The sequence below is a fragment of the Malaya genurostris genome, chromosome 3 (genome assembly GCF_030247185.1).
Source record: "Malaya genurostris strain Urasoe2022 chromosome 3, Malgen_1.1, whole genome shotgun sequence".
Taxonomy (NCBI): domain Eukaryota; kingdom Metazoa; phylum Arthropoda; class Insecta; order Diptera; family Culicidae; genus Malaya; species Malaya genurostris.
This window is the reverse complement of record NC_080572.1, coordinates 291082378-291104636: the sequence shown is the minus strand read 5'-3', so window position 1 is coordinate 291104636 and position 22259 is coordinate 291082378. Positions and strand designations below refer to the sequence as shown.

Below are 22259 nucleotides of genomic sequence, written 5' to 3'. Positions count from 1 at the left end.
GTTGATAATATATTTAACTTTTTCAGCGATCTTGGAAGGTAACCATTTATTTTTCTCAACGTTGCTCATCTAGATTATTTTTTATTGTGTTGGTAATTTTCATCCGAAATTAAGTGCCGGTAGACCAGAAGCAAGTAAATATTGTAACAAAACGGGTTCGATTTTGTACTGCGTTGGAGGATGAGAAGTAGCACAATTATGTATATAGTTTTGGCAATATGTATTAAATCTGTATCCTGCATGAAATTCGCATGGACGTAGACAAATCAATACATTACAAGTAATTCTGTATGAATGGCAACTCTGTTGGTAAATGAAAAAAATAAACACAGTCTAGATGACAGAAAGGATATTTTTGATAGGGTAACGTGGCGCCATCATGACACAGGTGAGTACTGTCTCAAATAAAGGAATATTCGAAATGACCGTTAAAATGATTGAAGAATCTAATTTGAGTGTCCTGTCTGTTAGTCTGTGGTATTATTTTCAATGCATTTGGTTTGAAGAATGTAGCCGAATATGTGACATAAACACTAAAGCATATTATTGTTATCTAACCGGATCCATCAGAATGAATTTGTGTCATGTATGAGCCCAAATTCATGTTAGAATGTGTTTTAATAAACAACAACTGTTTTAATGAAAGGATGTGAATGACAAGAGAACGATATCACATCACTACGTGAATTAGGAAATGGTACGACACTTTTTCCACTCTGCGTGTGAAAAGTTTTGTAGTTATATGTAAATCATTTTATTTTTTTCTATGCGAACTCCCCTGTACAAAATTGTGCTTGCAGAAAAAGGCAGGCAGGTAGTATCAGAGATATAAATGGATAACGTGAATAAGAATAAAACTGATATACTTCTTCTACACTTCCGAATATCGATAATCGCACGTACATTTTGATTAATTGTGGGAATTTTGCAAATTTTGAATGCTTCACTTGCAGAATTCTAACGGTATCGTGCGAAACACACAAGAGCCAAAAATTAAAGGGTTGTGTACTGATTACGATGATACTGAAAATTCAATGTTTAAATTCATTCAATTCATTTATATAAGAAATTCTAGGATTTCGTAATAAAAGTTTAAAATTAAATGACAATAATTTCAATAACTTACTTGTCAAACCCGTTTCAAAAATACAAACTATATAGTGATATGAAAGAATATCTACAAACCAAATGCCGCCATCTTGGATTTAATGAATTCTAAAACTATAAATTACTGATAATTTGAAGGAGAAAAAGTTTGCTTTTACCCCCAAATTTATGCTAGGTGCACATAACTATTTTTACTTAAGTTTACGTTTCGTCTTCGACTCATCAGTGCGTCAGCAGATGCATTTTTTATAGCAAACTTTTTCCCCTTCAAATTACCACAATATGTACGACTAGTAAGCCGAAACTTGTTTCGTTCGAGACGTCAGTTTAGACGTTACACTTCTTGTGTAATAAAAAAGTGTCTTGCAAATAGCATTAACTTTACGTCTGCTCAGTGGATAAAGTTGATCCGGGGGTTTGCGTCAGCAGTTCAACAAAATCTGCTAACGCACTGATGAGTCGAAGAGGAAACGTAAACTTAAGTATAAATAACTGATATCCACGCATTAGGCGGGACAAAAAGTATCTGTAGTTCCTCCAAAAATTCATGAAAAATAGTTAAATGTTATTCACTTTTAATTAAGGGTTTTTACACATCATTTAAAAAAAAATTAAACAATTATTATTACATGTCGGTTATTTAGAGTCTATTTTTAGAGGTTATTTAACTTTGACCTAATTTCATTAGCCCGGCGCACTGAAATAAATCAATAATGTGTTTCACCACAGCTTTCCTCAACCATGAACCTAATCTACTCCAATTACTCTTTTTGGGACCTGCAAATACCGGTTGAACTCAGTAGTACTAATCAATAGTAGGTTCGACAGACAACTGAACTTGTACATAGTGGATTTTGATAAGGCGCCTCATAGTAAAGTAAGACGTATTCACGTCCAAAAGTTGGAATCGACGTCTCTCTCATTTTGTTATATTGCTCCAGTGAAAGTCACAGTGCCCCAATGTTAAAGATACTTCCAAGCGATATGTTTACCACTCAACGTTATACAATACCTCACTACCTTGCAACATTAATTCTCAAACCCATTGATTCCTGAACATGCACTATCAACTTGAAACTTATCCAGAAAGAGATATTCTGTTGATAAAATCTGCGGTAGTGATAGCAGAGACTAACAGACAGGACACTCAAATTAGATTCGTCAATCATTTTAACGGTCATTTCGAATATTCCTTTATTTGGGACAGTACTCACCTGTGTCATGATGGCGCCACGTTACCCTATCAAAAATATCCTTTCTGTCATCTAGACTGTGTTTATTTTTTTCATTTACCAACAGAGTTGCCATTCATACAGAATTACTTGTAATGTATTGATTTGTCTACGTCCATGCGAATTTCATGCAGGATACAGATTTAATACATATTGCCAAAACTATATACATAATTGTGCTACTTCTCATCCTCCAACGCAGTACAAAATCGAACCCGTTTTGTTACAATATTTACTTGCTTCTGGTCTACCGCCACTTAATTTCGGATGAAAATTACCAACACAATAAAAAATAATCTAGATGAGCAACGTTGAGAAAAATAAATGGTTACCTTCCAAGATCGCTGAAAAAGTTAAGTATATTATCAACGTAATCCAACAATTTATTGTGATGATTCATTTTCAAATATTATGATGAAATCAGGCATCCCTGCAAGCAGCTGATCGGTGTTGACAAACGAGGGGAAACCAACTAGTAAAAAAACTTTCACATAACACAAGGGGTGTACCGATAGTAAATAGTTCGCGCAGTACAATATAGGTGGAACTAGTGAATCACGAAAAATTATTTTGATAAGAATTTACTCATACTGTCATGTCTGTTAGTCTGTGATAATACCATTGGTCCAAACAGATAAAATTATTCGGATAGAAAATAGTGCTAGTTGTCGGTTGCATCACTTATACGATTATATCTACAGAACCGAAGGGGTTAGTCATATGATTATCGAGCTTGATTAATACCCTAATAATATCTTTCGAATAACCCTAAACTTATTGAAATCCGAGAAAAGAGAGCGTATAGAAAAAAGTGCGGTTTGTCAATTTGCCATTTGATCATCAAATTTGATTCAAAATTCAATAAAAGATTTCAAACGAGCCTAAGCTTGTTGAAATCTGTTAAGCCGTCACCGAGAAAGAGAGCGCATAGGAAAAATGGCGGTTTGTTGGTTAAGTCACTTCTACGATCGTACCTCCGGAACCGGAAGCGTTAGCCTACTGATCTTCCAACGTGATCCACAGTTAAATAGTAGCTTTCAAACGAGCCTAAGCTTATTGAAATCGGTTCAGCTATCTCAGTGAAAATTGAGCGTATAAAATAAATCTTCGAAAGGTTCACACATACAGATATTTTCCAATTTCCACCAGCTGAGTCGAATAGTATATAACTCTAGGTGTCTCCGAGGCTCGACAGTCGGGTTGCCCAGCAATTCTATTAACTTTGTATAGAGAAAGCCAAAAATGTTTCCGGTCAACAATATATTTTTCAACGTAGACCAAAATCCCATAATGATGATTACCAAATTTTGGCTTCAGATAAAGTTTTAGTGCCCCTTGCAGATGCTATTATCTACTTTATCGACGGAAATATGGCACAGCTCTATGCCGAACGGACAATCGGCTGGAAAACGTCAAATAATATTTGGTTTTTCGCTGTGCACGTAAACAAATGAAAACGCAGTTTTTCCTAATTTTTCGTTAAAAAAAACCTTGCAAAATATACAGTATTGTAGATGTGCATACGTTCCACTCCTACCGAAGTGTGTTCCTATCGAACACCTTGTTCAACGGCAGTGAATATTAGCTGTTTAATATTGATTTAAACAAATCTAATTCCTCGTTTCGTGTGATTGGAAGGAGGAGGAAGAAGAACAACCATTTTCACTGAAGTGCAGTTTCCCATTATTTGCCAGATATAGGGCGAACTCCCCATCTAGAGCAGATGTTGTTATTGGATGCAACTGGCCCCGTTATTGGTGCTGGTGGTGCATAAGGCGTTACACACTGTGTGTGTCTCTCTCAAGCGGAATTTTTTTTTCGCATTAGAGCTTGGACCGGTCTCCGACCGTCGCTTGTGGATTGAATAACATCAGCAAAAAAGAGGCGGAAGGAGTGCTAGTTATCCGACCCGAACGCAATTATGTTGACGCATAAAAACAATCAAGGTGGTCGGAAGAAGATGCAGGTTAGTTGAGCTAAATTTGGTAGAATATTTTCAAGCTTTTCGTTGAACTAATCCATCCATCCGTTCACGAGCAGGTATCGTTCGTAATTCGCGATGCAGAAGAGAAACGACACCGCAACGGAGTCAATGCCCTCCAGCTGGACCCGCTGAACGGTCGGCTTTATTCTGCCGGTCGTGACGCCATCATTCGAGTGTGGAATTCAACACAAACCTCTACCCAGGAACCGTACATTCAAAGTATGGAACATCACAACGATTGGGTGAACGACATTGTTCTGTGTTGTGGCGGAAGGAATTGTAAGTTTTTGCTTGAACTGTTCTTGGACCTCAAAGCAAATTTTATGTTTTGTTCGCAGTGATCAGTGCCAGTTGTGACACCACGGTCAAAGTATGGAACGCTCACAAAGGATTTTGTATGTCGACGCTCCGAACGCATCGGGATTACGTACAGGCACTAGCTTACGCCAAGGATCGCGAGCAGGTGGCTAGTGCCGGACTGGACAAGGCGATATTCTTGTGGGACGTCAATACTCTAACAGCACTGACGGCTTCTAATAATACTGTTACGAGTGAGTTTTCAATTATTGTAAGATCATAAGATATCAATCGGTTTGTGTTTTTTTACAGCATCGAGCATTACGGGATCGAAAGATTCGATCTACAGCCTGGCGATGAATCCTTCCGGGACGATTATTGTTAGTGGTTCTACCGAGAATACGCTTCGCATTTGGGACCCCCGAACGTGTAACAAAATTGCCAAACTGAAAGGCCACACGGAAAATGTGAAGGCTCTGGTAGTTTCCGAAGATGGTACGCAGGTCGTATCCGGTAGCTCTGATGGGAAGATAAAACTGTGGAGCATCGGCCAGCAGCGCTGCATTCAGACAATCAGTGTTCACTCGGAAGGCAAGTTTTCCCCCTTGTGTCGGTTTGATTTGATTTAGAGCTCTAAATGATTTGATTTCAGGTGTTTGGGCTCTGCTCATGACGGACAACTTTTCGCATGTGATCTCCGGTAGCAGGGATAAAAAAATCATTATGACCGAATTGCGCAATCTATCGAATAGCGTACTGATTTGTGAGGAACAGGCACCGGTACTGAGTTTGTGCTACAACATCGATCAAACCGGTGTGTGGGCTACGACCTGGAATAGCGACGTCCGTTGCTGGAAACTGAACAAGACAGATAAATTAAGTAACTACAACTACAGCAGCAACAGTAGCATCAACAGTAACAGTGGACCAGTTGTCGTGGATGGAAGTGCAACGGCGAATTCTACGGCCGCCGTCGGTTCAACAAATGCTGCTAGTGCTAGCGGAGGAACTCAGGGTATGGGTTATGAAGTGGCTTGCATTAAAGGGGGAGCAGCGATTAAGAAGTATCATGTGTTAAACGATAAGAGGTTTATGCTGACGAAAGACAGCGAACAGAATGTAGCAATATATGACGTGCTGAAGGTGAAAAAAGTGGAAGATTTAGACAAAGTGGACTACGAAGAGGAAATCAAGAAACGCAGTCAGAGGGTTTACGTTCCAAATTGGTTTACGGTGGATTTAAAAACAGGGGTAACCTCAAAAACTGACCTTTTTCTGGTGAGTTCTGTTGCTGAATGAGCTGATGTTTCTTTTCCAGATGCCTACAATCGTTCTGGGTCAGGATGAGGTGGATTGTTTTGCGGCTTGGGTGTCGGCAGAGGCTGGTCTTTCCGAGCATGCTGAGTCGGGCACGGATCCAAAAGTGAACTACGGAAGCCTTTTGCTGCAAGCCTTGCTAGAATATTGGAAGCCTCCTCCACCACATCATCACCTACAGGGCGGTCCGGATATGGAGAACGGTTGCGATGGAGACATTCGTGGGAATGAATATTTCACTGTACCGAAACATACTCCGATTATATTCAGTGAAGTTGGCGGCCGAAACGTTTGTCGGCTGCTGGTGAAGGATGCTGCTGGGGAAACGGAAAGCTCCCTACTCAGCGAAACTGTTCCGTCCTGGGTGACGAACGTTGTGATCGAACGTACGATTCCCAAGTTTATCAAGCTTCCCTTCTACCTGTTGGCGCACCCTTCCATGCTGAAGCAGGATCGCAGCAAAAAGGTAACTACCACTTGATTGCGTGTCAGTTTTTTCGATAGCAGCTTTTCATTCCACTTTTGCTATTTCGAACCCGTGCCTATATTTCCCATTTATCGTAAAGCTTGATCTAATCAACCAGGAACGGCTGATCGCCAACGAGTTCATCCAGTGTCGGAAAGTGTGCGAGCACGTGCTGGAAAAGGTACTCGGTACCGAGCTTCCGCCCAGTACCGGAAACTCCAACTCGTCTCAGAACAACAGCCAAAGTGATGCCAACTCCGAGGGTAGCCAGGTACCGGCCGAAGAGCGGATTGAACTACTGTGCAATGATGTGGTGAGTAAATCATTTCATCATCTAGTATCTTACAATTAAGGTAGATCAATTGGGATGAGACAAAAAAAAACGACAGTGATAGGAACCTAAAGACATTGAGAAATCGTTAGCAAAGCTTTGGTATTACAATCCTGCAGTGGTATTTGATCTTCTGCTTCAACAGACTTCGCAGCCGATTCAGAGTGTACAGAACCAGTGCATGGCTGGTGATACGATTCTACTGACACTACGAATCCTTCCAGGTCGGGGCTCGAACGTACGACAACTGGTTTGTAAAACCAATGTCCTATGCATTGAACTGACATCGTTAGACTTATTGCATTTTATTTTGACGTGAATATTTCTTACTTTACTATGATGTGCTTTTTCAAAATTTACCCTTTAGAAGAATGAGTAGAACAACATAATTCTTTCTCCATGTTATCAGGAATGTAGTCATGAATTTATGATTGAATTTTCAACAGCGTGAGATAACCATAAGCAACACCAAAATTGAGATTTCTCAAAATTTTGAAATGACATTGAAATCTCGTCCCGCTTGGTTGTATTTTTCGCACTCGGACGACAGTTTTGAGCGAATCAGGCCGACAAATGGCCGACCATGATCCAAAATTGATCATTTCTTCGTGTGCTTTGGATATGACTGGACGATTTGGTGAGGATCTTCTGCATGGTATAATGCATCAAACGCTCAGTTCGTGCTCTCATTCTCGTTTCGGACGTCTTGGCGAACAGTCTCCTACAACCAACAGCTGCAGGGAACTGTATTTTGGATTAAATTCTAGAACTGAGTCTACTGAAAAGGGTTTTTGGACTAGATATTTGAAATAAATTTAGTTTCTTTATTTATGTTCGGGATTCGAATCCCGGATGCTGATTTAGGATTTCCCTGGTGGAAATGGATGACCGAGTTCATGATTCATGACGAACACAAATAATATGCAATATTACAAACAACGAACAATAAAAAAACAAGACTAGCAAAAATAATACGAAAATATGATGAAGGTGGAGCTGAAAAATTAGAACTGTCTAAGGTAGAAATACGAAATGATTTGAATACTAACTTCGAAAACCTCCCAGCAAAAAAAATCATCACTTTCAAATTCGGATGAGATAAGATCGTCGCGGAATAATGTCGCGAGATAATGCGAAATCGTCGCTGTTACTACTATCCTCATAAACTGATTCTACCAGATTAGGTACTAGCCTCTTAATTTCGCAATTAAACCTATTCTTATCTATGGCCCAATCTTGCCACACATCAATGGGCTCATTACTACACGTATTTCAGTCCGCCAAGTGAAGCAAGGCCGCCCAATCTTTTTGGGTTTATCGATACGATACTCTAACACGGTTTGCAGTATGCCATCAGGAGGGGCTTGGAGGATATGCCCATTAAAGTTAGATAAGGCTACGCGAACATTACCAAGAATAGAAGGTATTCTATTTCATATAAATTTAAAATATCATTCGGATGACTACAAGGTATAGCATTATCGTCGATATATGCAACATCTTATGCGATTGACCGGTCCCGAGAAGTCTCATGAGTAGTCGGACCTCCTACAGACCAAGACAGAAGGATGTGGAGTATGGTAGATTCCATATCTCTAAGAGAGTTACAATTGCGTTTCACCAAAGTTGAAACCTTCATATCAAAGGCCTTACACGCTTTTTTAATCCTCTCGAAGTCGAAAACATGTAGTCTCTGAACGGGTCAAACTTGTGGTGATAAACGAACCCAAGTAACGTAACTTGATCACCAGTACTAAGATCGGATCAGGGTCATGTCGCCGAAAGCCATTTCGCCGAAAGCCGTTTCGCCGAAAGGGTCATTTCGCCGATTCCAACAAATGTCTAAAAATCGTAATGGGAATCGATTTGAAATAAAGACAAATTAAAGATAATAACGTGACGCCCGTTTTGTTGACCTACAATTGTACTTCTTGAATAAAGATTGATTCATGAACCTCAGAACGGAGTTCCCAAAGAAACTTGTTGACTACTAATCATCAAAGCAATTCCATAGGTATCTACCAAGCAAATGTATGTGATATTTTCCGTTTACTAAATAAAAAAATATTTAATGCGGCTTCGCCACATCGATTTGATTCGTGTGCTGTCCGACCTCGCTACCGCAATTAAGGCAAAGAAACCTAGCTTTGAGTAGATCGGGCAAACGAGACGGTTACAGGTTTGTATGCAAGAGGCCGCCGCTTCCTATTCGGCGAAACGACTTTCGGCGAAATGGCATTCGGCGAAACGACTTTCGGCGAAATGGCTTTCGGCGCAATGACCCGCTCCCACTAAGATCATCACCAGAAGTATTGCACACATCATATGGATTCCGAAACAGTACTCCCAATGGACGCTTGGTAAGGCTGCAAAATACTAATTTGGAAAGACACATCACTTTCATCCTCACAAAAAAGCAGCAAATCATCTGTATACGCAAGAATACAGGGTAACTTGATAGTTCCTCGATATTCAAAGCTGATATCCGGCATACATTTTTTAAAAGTCATGAATGCATGATGTAACCAAATTATGAATAAGGTTGGAGTAAGAGGACAGCTCTGTTTGATTTCACGAGCCCGGGATAAGGAAGGGGTACTCCTCTTCAAATTCAGGGCTATAAAAACTTCATATTCCATGAACAATTTTAGATTTGGAATCTGAAACTATATGTTAGACCTGAACTCCGAACGTGAATTTTAGAACTGACTTCTGAACTAGAGTTTTTATCCTATTTTCAGAATTCAGAAGCTGCGTCTGTGAAACTAAACTCGGAACAACATTAATTCTGGAACTTGGGGTCATGTATAAACTACGTTGACTGGTTTTTTGAAAGGGTGGGGGGGGGGGGGTGGTTTAAGGAAGTAGGTTTTTCTTCAAGAGGGGAAAGAGGTGTTGTACAAAGTCTATGTAGCCAATCAATCAACCCTGCCAGAATAATGTTTCATCAGCTTAGGGAAGACAGATTCAAAAAAAGTAAATGTCTAGCATTGCGGAAGTGCAAATTTGCAAAAAAAATACACCTCAGAGGCAGAACTAGACCCTTCCTAGTAAAATTGTTTCTTCGAATCTCTTAACGAAGAAAACCCATTTTGTTTCTTATTGTTTAGCTCGTGAAGACGTTTTAAAGTCTTTGTGTCTGATTACTGCCTTCAAACTTTCGACTTTAAAAGCTAGAAACGATACATCTAAACTAACTTTCAATACAAATGGCACATTGCTTTGCTCGCTTTGTGGCTTATAATATCGTTTTGTTTAAAAACCTGTTTTAATCCACCTAGTGGTGCAATGGTGCCTTTCTCATTTTCATTTTCTCCTGTATATTACAGCAGAAATTCCACGAAATAGTACAGTTTAAAAAATAGTTTTGAAGATATCTGTTCCATAATACTGCTACATTGATATACTACATTTTAATTTAAGTTAGTGATCAATTCAATCATATGTGAGAAAGTGAAGTGAGCTACATTTTATTACTATTGTTGGTACTTCCGCAACCAAGAGCTGGTTCATTCAACCGTACACTAATATGACCTACAAATTTATTTACGATTCTCTATGAAGATTTGAATTTTGGAAAAAAAAGAAAGATCTTTTATGAGATTATCAATGGTATATTTGGTTACAGACTCTCATGGTCTGCAAACTAGAGAAATTAACTAGCAAATATAAAGAGGTAAACTCTTGAAACTCTTATTACACTCTTATTACACTAAGCACCCAACCTCCGGAAGCAGGGACACACACAGACATTTGCTCAGCTCGTCGAGCTGAGTCGAATGGTATATGACATTCGGCCCTCCGGGCCTCGATTGAAAGGTCGGTTGTATAGCCTTTCTATATGACAAAGGCAAAACAAATTTTATCTAGACCACTTATTAAGTATTTCTAGTAACGCTAAGGTTGTGGACCAAATTATTTTCATTTTCAGTCAAAATTTGACAGTCGAGTAGTTGGCAGTTTGTCGTTAGCAAAAATAACTCTGCTCGAGAGTATGATTATTCTTGGCAGTTCGATAGTTATCTTCTAAAATTGAAAAAAAATCTTGCAGAACAGTTATAATTTTGAATCCTGAGCAAAACATACTTTTGTGTAATTTCTTTCATACTTACAGTAAAAGAAAATACCACAATAAGAAGTTTCAACACAGTTCGAAGTTCTATGTTTTGCAATCAGTATACCACTTGTTTCAGTGCAAAATGAATCCAAATAACTATCCATCCGTCAATCTTTGAATTGGGCGGTAGTTTTAGTTAAAATTGACTACTCGATGAAAATAATTCGATAGTTGTGTCGAATTTTAACCAAAAGTTGACTAAGTGCACAAACATTAAATTTCATCAATCACCTTTGACTGTCTCGCCAGGTTTGAAGATGAACGGTTAAAACACCTACTGAAATATTTCATTTAAACAACGCGGACAGGATACTATTTTTTCATATATATCATGTATTTTATCCCGGCTTTAACCATTTTGGTCGTTCACCCGGGTAGAAGTTATAAAATTTAACCGTTATGGCTTACCGAGTTTTGTGTTTTTTTACGTTTGTTTTGTTTTCCTGTTTCGTTGTGGCCGCGGGAGTCATCCCTAGGAAGTCCAGTCCCCTTGCGGATGGCCCGCAGGTTTTCTTTCTTGGTGTTTTTGGTGGATTCGGGTGTCAGTGCTGGTTTGTTTTGCTGGCCGCGTAGAACATCCCCGGGGAAACCGGCCCCCCGGCGGGTGGCAGAGGGTTGGATCAGTCCAGTTCATGATGGCTTCTTGAGCTGTTTCAAATGTCAGCACCGATAGGATACTATTGTTTTTGATCTGCTACAAGACAAGTGCTAAAAAAAGGCTGAACAACATATTGTCTCGCTGTTGGGCTCAGTACTGTCGCGATATTCACGAAGGGTCAACACAACTGACTGATTAAAGCTTGCTTCGTTTAGAATTGGAACAAACTTTTGCTCATATTGTTGCGCTCCTGGTGAACGGATTTGGAAGTTCTTGGCGCCCACGTGTCGGGAATTTTGTCAGCTTCACGTATGAATTTGAACATTCCGAAAATCGACTGTACTTTGTAAACAATCAACATGGAAGCCAAAAGAAGGGAAAAAATAATGCACAGTTATTTGGAAAATCTATTGTGGTCTGCATCTAGCTAAACAGCTGAAATTGCCCAGAAATACCGTATGGCGCGTTATCAAACGGTATAAGGAAACAATTGACGACGATTCGGAAGTTTCAAGCCAATCGTCGGAGTGGAACTGTCGACCGGAAACTGCGTGGTAAAATTTTTAAGACGATTTGGAGAATCCTAATCTGTGATTTGGCCAGAAAATTCGGTGCTGCCCATAGTACCGTGAGGAGAACTCGACTCCGGGAAGGAATCAAGTCGTATCGAGCTAGCAAACAGCCAAATCGGACCATAAAACAGAATAGTGTGGTCAAAATTCGTGCTCGGAAACTAACGGGTGGCAACTAAAATTTTGAAATTTTTTCGAGGCCTGTAGGCTCAACAACAAACGAGCTCAGAAAGAACCAAGAGTGTGTATGTGTTAGCTCTCTTTCTCCTCTTTCTGCTAGTATTTTCTGTTCTGTTCATGCTTGCTCAGTTTTGCTCAAAATGCTGTCGAAACAAGAAGTATTTCATGAGTGCATTGTACAGTTCTACGAACTGCACAGAAATCTCGGCAAATAGTATACGCTACAACATTTTAGAAGCAAAAATGTTGCGGCTTCCATAGTTTACAATATCCTAAGATGCCCAACAACTGCTCGTAAGGAAGGTAGTGGAAGACCAGCCAAAATTATGGACGCAAAAGGACTTCTTCTGCCTTCAACAACAAGGATTCACTGAGTCAAAGGGATGCCGCAAAAAAGTTCAACTGTTCTCACCAGTACATCTGCAATACATTGAAAAGACTCGGAATAAAGTACCGGAAGAATACACGAGCCCTGGGATATACTGACGCACAGATTTCAACGCTGAATTCCAAATACCGCTGGTTGATTAAAATTTTTTCCGGAAAATGTTTTGTTTTGGACGACGAAAGTTACTTCCCTCTTTCGAAGATTCCCGCAAACGATCGATACTATTCAATGGATAGTTCTGCTGTACATCCGAACATAAAATATTAGTTTATACATAAGTTTGAACAGAAAGTGATGCTGTACATCAGGGGTTCCCAAAGTGGTCGATATAGCCCCTTGCGGGGGTCGATATCCTTTTGGCGGGGGTCGACGTAAACGAAAACTGACTAAGGGGATCGACGAGGTCTAGAAATCGACCCCCTATTGTTTGATATAAGTTGTTATTTGAAATATTGACACTAAAAAGTTGTGTTGTTTTTACCATTCGCAGAAATTGGTAAGTATTTTACATCAATATTAAAAAATCAAGAAATTAAATTTTCAAAGTAATTTGTTGATGGGGGTCTGAGGCCTAAGTTAATTTCAGTGAAGGGGTCCATGACCCAAAATAGTTTGGGAACCCCTGCTGTACATTGTCATTTCCGAGAAAGGCATTTCTAAGCCATGGTTCATGCCATCTGGGTTAGCAATCAATCAAGATGTGTACCAGAACGAATGTTTGTAGAAAGTTTTGATCCCGTTGTTTTCAAAAACATCATGCTGATGGACAATACGTGTTTTGGCCGAATAAAGTGTCATCGCATTGCGCCAAAAAACAATCGTTTCTGAATACCCATTCAATCCCATTTGTACCCGAAAACCACAACCCGATAAATCTACCTCAGTGTCGCCTAATCGAAGATTTCCTCGGGGTTTTGAGCTCCTTGGTGTACAAAAATAACTGGAGAGCCACGAATTGCTAACAGTTGATTGCTAGAATCAGGAGATGCAATCGCAAACTTGACATGAAGGCCGTACAACGCTGCTGTTCCGATATTAAACGGAAGCTTCGCCGAACACCCGATTACGGATCGTTTTCAAATGTTCACTTTTTTTTTCAACAATGAACAATGTATTTTAAATTTCAATAAATCAGATGTTCTCCAAGTATGTTTGTCTTTTTTGACAGCTTGAGAAAAAAATTCCAAAATTTTAGTTGCCACCCATTATATGATCAGGTGCTGATCAAGTTCGACGGGTGTCTTCTGATGGACGATGAAACCTATGTCAAGGCTGACTTCGGGCAAATCCCAGGTCAAAAATTTTATTTGGCAACGGGGGGGTGTTCCAACCAAAATTAAATTTGTTTTTTTTCGACAAATTTGCCAGAAAATTTATGATTTGGCAGGGCATTTGCAGCTGTGGCAAAAAAAAAAACGAAAGTTTCCATTACAAATAAGACAATGGCATCGGAACTATACCAAAAAGAGTGTCTCCAAAAACGAATTTTGCCGTTCATTCGATCCCACGACCATTCCGTAATGTTTTGATCAGATTTGGCAAGCTGTCATTACAGCAAAGTCGTTCAAGAATGATATGCAGAGAAAGGGGTCTAGTTTGTTCCGAAAACCCTTAAGTCACCCAACTGCCCCCAGTTTCGCCCTATTGAGAAATACTGGGCAATCATGAAGAGGAGACTCAAGGCAAAGGGAAATATTGTCAAAGACATCAATCAGATGACGACCTGGTGGAATAAGATAGCTAAAACGATGGACGAAGAAGGTGTGCGCCGCCTAATGAGCCGTGTTACAGGAAAAATTCGAAAATTCCTTCGAAACCGTGACAAATAATTTTATCCGTATATTTTCATAAATGTATAAAGAAAGCGCTACATTTTTATAGAAAAAGATCTTGAATTAAATAATAAATAACTGAAATACAAGCTATTGTCTTTGTTCCAATTCTATCTGAAGCAAGCTTTATGTTTATTAGTAACTTTCTCGTAAGCATACTCGTTCCTGGTTAAAACTTTACTGGATTGGTTATTGGTTATTGGAGAAGTCTACGAAGGTCTACGAGGGGGGACGGGGGGTAAAACATTTCCGAATTTTGATGTACGTGGCTTATGAACGGTTCTTTTATTAAGGTTCGAAATTCAAGTTTAGAATTTCGGAGCCTGGATTCCTAAAATAAGTTCGATTTCTTAATTTATGACATTTATGACCTGAATATTGCTACTGAATTCTGGGCCTGCCTTAGATTTCTAATTCAGTAATTGAATCTAGTCTAGAATTTAGTCCTTATTAAATTAACGATATAATAATAATAATAGTCCTTATTCGACAATTGAAGAAAGATCAGAGTTTGAATTTAGTCTGGTGTAGATTAGTAAATAAATGATTGCAAAAAAGACTCACCAGTTGTAAACATTGAATAAATTCCGCAAATCGAGTCTTTTTAGAACCGTCCAATTATTCCAAAAGTTGTTGTTGTGGGGCGTTGTCAACATATTTTTTTTCTCTATGCTATATCGAAAATATGATCAGCAGTTTGTGATGATTTTTTTTAAGTAGCATGAAACAACCACAAATAACTCAAAATCATAGTTTTCTGAAATGTTTGCTATCAACGAATATCAAGAGAAAAACTCATGACGCATACCGTAAAAAATGTACTCGAAAGCTTGTCGGAGTATTCCGTATTATTATTTGTATTTGGTTTAACCTACGTTTAAACTACGTTGAAATACATCGAATACTTATTTTTTGTCATTATGTGTCTGTTTTTCAATTGCTAGAAGCATCAATGGCAAATATTTATAATAATTAACAAGCGTTTGCAATCTCGTCGATCAGTTACTCAACCGTTCTAATGTTACGCTTTTAACTCATTCTAATGAAATGATACTAGAAATCTTAAACTTTAAAATTCGTAAAACCTCAACCAACAAACCAACTCAAGACATGTTCGAAGCTTCGAGCAGAACTGAGTATTTTGTTTGATCAAAAACATATCTCAAGAGCATTCGATTCAAGATTAGTAAATGTTATGCCAAACGACCTTATGTCAAGCGGGGTAGCCAGTCCTTTTGTTTGTTGAGTAAGGACTGGATAGTGCTGTAAAACATGTTGTTTATGCCGTTAATAATCAAAGCTCCACCATTCATATCATACCAAACTATTAGCCCGAATGATATCTGCTAGTTTTGTTCATGCTCTAAAATAGTTTCGCGCGGACTCGGTAATTTTAAACTTCCCGCGGTCTTGACGTGTTTTCGTTGAGAGCTTTGCGCGAATTTAGCACGTTTCGAGTTTGATTTTGCTCTGAACAACCCTGGTATTCACATTCTCCAGTTATATCGGTGACGTTACCCACCCACCTTTTTTTAATAACTCATATTTTCACGAGCAATGGACTAAAGGGTTGTCATGATTTTTTTTATTTCCAGGTGTGCGATCCCAACATGGACCTCCGGACAGTGCGACATTTTATCTGGAAACAGTCGTCGGACTTGACTTTTCATTATCGAACCAAGTCAAACTAGATTTACTATTGAAGCAAACAAACAAACAAAAAACCGTTGTGCTCGGATATCCTTGAAACATACAGCATGTTACGTCTTGATTTCCAGCCGTTTGCTTGTTTGTATACTGGAAGTGGGTCTTTGCTCATGACTCTTAGAGCTTGTCTTAGAATCATGATCAATTTTGCCAAGCATGTCAGCATGATGAATGAATGAATGAATGAGAACACACTGCTTAAGAGTTATAGTTTCTAGTTAGGATATAGAAATGTTATTATATTTTTATTAAATTATTTACACTCAACAATTTTAACAGACTAGCAATATCGCCTCACTTGATCGTTCCGACTAGCTGTGCATTCTTGTTTAGTACGCAATTTATTTCGCAACTAATACCAGTGCAGATGATAAGTTCTTATTTTCTTTCTTAAGCTTCGTTTTCATATATTTGGCTCAGCAATAGTCCAGTAGTCATGTTTCCAACGCCGGCACAGTAGCGATTGAGTTCGTTTGCGCGAGGACCTGCACTGTAAAGGGGTCGATTAGATCATTGCCAACTTTATTTAGGGAAAAAAAATGGATTAACGAAAACGAAGAGTCTAAGAAAAGTAAATAAAAAGGTTAGGTTAAGATTTGTGTAGGACAGAGCAAAGCGTCTGTCATCAGTCGTTGAAATTATTCTATGATAAATATCTAAAGATAATAGCTGCTGCAAAAATACAGAAAAAAACTACTATGTTTATTAAACGAACAGGAAGTGAAAACGAATAATGCAACCTTCGACTTTAATCACAGTGGTAGTGTCAGCAAAACAAGAAAATTAAATATATCTTTAAAGATAGAAACATTGGTCTGAAATTACTGCTTCTGAAGCTTGAAATTATTTCGAGGGGCCAATCACAATAGAACCGAAAGAAATAATACACCCTTAACTTTTCTAGTATTATTATTTATTTTATATATTTCGAGCTTTTTCCCCTTTGTGCTTGTTTTCCGAACTATTCTATGTACAAGATTCGATGCCGAGTCGTCTGAGGGCGCCATGATCGCAAAAAAGGATGTTGCCAATGATTTGTTCGGGAAATGTGAGTTCTCCATATCTTGTTAATATGATGTCTTTGTAAAAAAAAGCCTTGGTATTATCACCCCGGTGATACGATTGTCATCTGCATACAGTTGGCTTGAAGCCGAAATTTTTGGTTTTTTGGTTCTAGTTCGCTGTCAAATGCTGTGTTTAAGCAGTGTTCACATCTTTTTTCATGCGGTTGCACCAATATAAGGAAACGATTTCGATGGAATATAATCAAACTAAAATAAACCATAAATTTCTTTTCTTATTCAAAAAGAATTCAAATAACTGGTTATAGAGAATACAAGACTAGAGTTATACAACTTATATTGGGTTTGACGAAATTAACTTTGGGTACCAGTGTGGTTTGATTGTATTAATTTTTGGATGCAATGTAAAATCGGATGCGCATCATACGCTTCGAATTTTGCTTGAATTTTCAGTGAATCTTGCTTGAATGTTCAGTGAAAGAGTGATAAAACTGAGTTTCCAGTGATTTGGGTATTGAATACCAGTGATTTAAAAGTATTGTTGAAAGTGACAGTATAATGGAATGTGTCATTGCCAGTTGCTATGCAAATTTTTCGAAGCCTCAGTCAAAAGATGGCGTTTTAGTCGATATTAACATTAGGCGCTTACTAATCGTTAGAGAACATTCACAAAGAACAACTCGAGCTTTTATTCCCTAGCTCAAGTAGCGGGTCTCAATGCTGTAAAAAGTTTGTAGCTTTTGTAAAGTATTGTTTGAAATTAAAATCTCATAATTATTAGATTCAATGTGCGAACGTTTTCCTTAGACATCATCGAAAGGATTGTTCGCTGGTGAGCTTTTCACTACTGATTTTGGGACATGTGAGAGCAGTTTCAGTGAGAATCGCGTTTGCAAAAAATCAGTAGTGAACTTTTCTTTAGTGAGTTCACAATTCGCTGATTGAAAGTCAAGTAATACCCAAAATAACACACTAATTAGATGACTACTGTTACAATAACGCTATTCATATGTAATAAAACTGATTGAAAATTGATGATCTTCTCGTAGCAAGGATGAAATGGATAATTTAAAGGCTGAGGCCAGTAGGTCGCGTAAAACCACGCGGCTCGCTGTGCTCTCTCGCAAATGTGCAAAATGACTCTCGATGTGGCCGGATGGCCAAGAAAGCTTTGATATTTTCGGTTACAAGTTTGACTACATCACATAAAATCCAATAAAGCTACCGTTTGTTTTAGCCGATTTTATTTCTTTCTCATGTTTCGTTACGTTAGCAGGGAACTATCACCCTCATTCTTGTTTGCGGCCGTATGCACGTTCGAAAGTATATCAAATTCGTATTCCCGTTTACGTTCGAATCAATCACACTTTTAAACATCGTACATGCAAATATCGTACTCAGGACCAACTTTATTTAAGTCGGTAAATGAAATTTTCAAATTAAACTTCATGCAAAGTAAAAACAAACATTTAAAATAGCAGTCCGATCAAATATGTTGCATTTTTCTTGCAATTTTGTCATGATTTCGATAGCCTACATATTTATTACATTGGAAAAATCATGCATTTAATATAAAATAAAGCATGTTTACCCATGGCGTATTTTCCATAAAGTACTTAATAGATGTAAAATTGATGCATAAAAACTTTGAACCTCGCATATATTCAAAGGGCTCCCCAGAAAAAAAAACAGCATTTTACTATACTGCTATGCTTTCTAAAAGTTCTATGCAAAACACAAATTTATGATTTGATTACAAATCACCTTTAGATTCGAAAATAATTTTGTTAGAATTTGGTTAAACTTTTTTCAATGTGTTCAAACGGTTGATTCGCAACATTAAACTGACGAATCGAAACCACGGCATTTCGTCTATTCGTCCGTAACCGAGAATGCGACTTTTCGTTCGTACGAATGATGTTCGAATACACGTATCGTTTGAAGCTAAAATGGCATACATTCTAGCGTTTCGCATATGGTTAATCACAAGAATTGGACTGATTTCATCAAGGCTTAGCATTGTTTGTGGTAGAATAAAACCATGCAAACGCTCTTAATATTGCTTTAGAAAATTTTCTTTAAAACATTATTGTCAGTAAAATTCTTTCATAAATCTAGATTTGTGTGTGTGCGCGTTCATTGAATGACAGTTTCACTCAGAGCAAATTTGAGAGTTCTAAAGTACATTTATGACACTCCTGTTGTGGGCTATTTGATTTATTACTTCTTAGATTAGGTGTAATTTGTATTAAAGAAAATTTCATGGCCGCCATTATAATGTTCTTTGCCGTAGCCTTTATTGACATCAAATAAACTTCGAAATGCAAAAACGAGGAAGTATGATGGACTTTTATGATTCATTTTCAAAACGTATGCACAAGTTTTATCGCCATGAAATAGTTTTTTACAAAAAAAGACGATAAATCACAGAAAATAATTTTCATAAATCATGGAGACTTTCGCAAAAACCGTATTTATTTCAAGGCGATTAGTTATAATTCTTATTTTTATCCATACATTCACGATAAAAATAAAAGCGCATGAAGTTTTTACGTTCGGTAAAAGCCTCAAACTTGTAAATAAAATCAAATAAATTGTTACTGATTGCATTCAAAGCAGATATGACACACATATAATCAAGAAAAATATTACCAAAACAACAGTTTATTCATAGTGGAATTTATTCCATCCAAATAAATTTAATGTTGATCGCAAAGCTGGTTTCAAAATTTTCTTGAATTTGAAGTTTTAACGCAGCTTTATGATGATTCTTCACTTTGCTTTATAAACCTTATGAAGAATGGTCCACTTGGCAGGAACATGCTCTTATAGAGGTTTTCAGTAGGCTTTCGTGGAGTTTAAAGTTTTAATGCAAAATTTATTATGTAGCATGTAGTGAACAATAGAACGACCTCGACATGAGTGAACCAAACGAACAAATGCTACCGCCGACACGAAAGAATACAATTGTTGTTGACTTCAGGCAGTGCAAAATTCGACCTTCGATACGAGAACTTGAAGGTTTGCTTAAGGAGCAAATGCATCTTGACATTAAACGTGTGCCGTTACTTCAATGCAATAAGACAAATAATGTTGCTTACATCCAGTTTTATAAAGAGTTGGATGCAATTCAATTCGCTAAAGACAATAATAATGTGCACTATGTGGAGCACGAGAACTTTAAGTACAACATTCCAATATATATTGAAGATAGTGCTATAGAAGTGCGTGTGCATGATCTTCCTTCAAGCGTCACCGATTCATATATTCGCTAAACTATGTCCCAACACGGAGAGATTCTCTCTATCGAAAAAGAAAAGTGGAAGAACTTTTTCCTCGGTATTCTAAATGGCGTACGTTTATTACGCATACACTTGAAGAGACCTATACCTTCTTATGTGATTTTCGGTCAAGAAAAGTCCTCGTGAAGGAGGAGCTCGGAAAATTCAGTAGTAATTTCTATTGAGAATTCTACGAAATATGCGGTAAACTTCATTATTTCGACCGGAAGTGACGACATCGACAACGCGGTTCGGTGAGAAGTTAGTACACGTGGTTGAGAGATAGAAGTGGGGTCTAATACTCGTTAATCGATTTCGATTGATTTTAAGTACTTTTTTGTAAAATAAACAGTATTTGTGTATAGAACTAAAGAGCCGCAGCATCATATCCGAAGAGCCTTGGGTTGTACTGATTCTCGAATTCCTGTTCCTGAAATAGTGGTCATATACTCAAAAATGGAACTCACTCACAGTTTTTCACTTGAAATTACATTTTTGCCTTTTCTAAAATTATAAGTATTTAAAATTTAAACCGTCGTTTAAAGTACGATGGTTGAATCATATAAAAAATTACTAAAATCAATACAGTTTGTAAGTCATGTTAACAGATGGTCATTCGAACCGATTTTATTTACACCGGTTGCAGAAGTACCTGCAATAGCGAAACTGTTTCATTTTGTTGGTTGTGCTAATTGATTTTTTTTTGTTTTCTTTCAAGAAGCAATAAAAATTATTTCGAAGAATACCACATATATGAGAATGTGAGAATATGAGTAATACGAGAAAGCCATCAATACACCACTAGGTGGATTAAAACAGGTTTTTTATTACTATCTGGTTTCTACACGGAAAAAATTGATCACGAAACCAACCCTCTTGGGGAAAACCACATGTACTCACTTCTCACACTGGTACTGGAACGTTTTGCTTTGTGTTTGGATGAAATAAACAAGTTTTTGGTTGTCATAGAATCGGTGACAGACAACTCCTGCACAACAGTTTCAGAAACAGTCAAATTTGTCTGTACAGTCCTCAACTGTTTGTCTGTCGACTATGATCACACTGTGATTACATTGTCACAGATAATCTGCACACTTTGACTGCATACAAATGGACAGTCAAGTCGATTTTGACTGCTTGCAGACAACTGCGAACCGATTACACTATGATACAGTCAAACTGCACAAGTTTGTGCAGATTAACTGGCTAATGTAATCGTACCTTAAGAGTGATTCCAGATCATGGTTCGAACATACGACTATTGACGCTGTAACAAAGTACCTGTTATAGGTATTTACAATTTCGTGAATTTCATGTAGCTCATTTGAGGAATGTTTATAGAAAAATACAAAGAAAAGTTATGATTTTTCGGAAACATTAGACCCTACCTAATTATGATTGTAGGAACTAATTATGATTGTTGATTGCAGCAGCCTCTTTGAAAATCGTGTTGGAACGAAGAAAATGGTGCGATCGTAATAAATATTACATTTGCATCGATTTATCTGAATAACGAAAAACGTAACAACTAAACGCCAATCATTGCTGCCAAATGGACCGCAACCGATCTGGGTTATATGATTCATTCAGCCCTCTTCGCGGTCTATAAATTATTTTGTGCCACAGTATTTCTAACGCAAAGGTGATCGCGAAATCGCTCAACAATATAAAGTGACAATTTGCTACTGCATCTAGCGTCATTCCTTAGCTAGTAGTGCTAGGGTAACGGCAGAGTGAACGGTTTGCTTAGATCGAATGTCTCCATTTCATTCGAAGATTGTGTGGAGTGCTGTGTTGACGGTAACTATTTAGACCCACCGTGTAGGAA

General features: G+C 37.9%; 1 protein-coding gene across 2 annotated transcripts; it reads left to right on the top strand.

The window, feature by feature from the left end:
• Positions 1-3780: 3780 nt before the first annotated feature.
• Positions 3781-16936, top strand: LOC131436185 (WD repeat-containing protein 48 homolog). Of its 2 annotated transcripts, none has more exons than XM_058604754.1 (8): positions 3781-4305; positions 4380-4602; positions 4662-4874; positions 4933-5211; positions 5273-5871; positions 5939-6403; positions 6522-6716; positions 16017-16936. In XM_058604754.1, the coding sequence occupies exons 1-8, from the start codon at positions 4261-4263 to the stop codon at positions 16110-16112; spliced, it is 2115 nt and encodes a 704-aa protein (XP_058460737.1). In that variant the 5' UTR covers positions 3781-4260; the 3' UTR covers positions 16113-16936. The 2 variants fall into 2 exon arrangements, with proteins under 2 accessions (XP_058460737.1, XP_058460736.1); XM_058604753.1 differs by having other exon boundaries at positions 6504-6716.
• The last annotated feature ends 5323 nt before the right edge of the window (positions 16937-22259 follow it).

Bases quoted from the DNA above. Each gene is read 5' to 3' on its own strand.
- LOC131436185 (XM_058604753.1), top strand. From the start codon at position 4,261: ATGTTGACGCATAAAAACAATCAAGGTGGTCGGAAGAAGATGCAG. The intron at 4,875-4,932 runs GTGAGTTTTCAA...GTTTTTTTACAG, and splicing joins TTCTAATAATACTGTTACGA to CATCGAGCATTACGGGATCG. The intron at 6,404-6,503 runs GTAACTACCACT...TTTATCGTAAAG, and splicing joins AGCAGGATCGCAGCAAAAAG to CTTGATCTAATCAACCAGGA.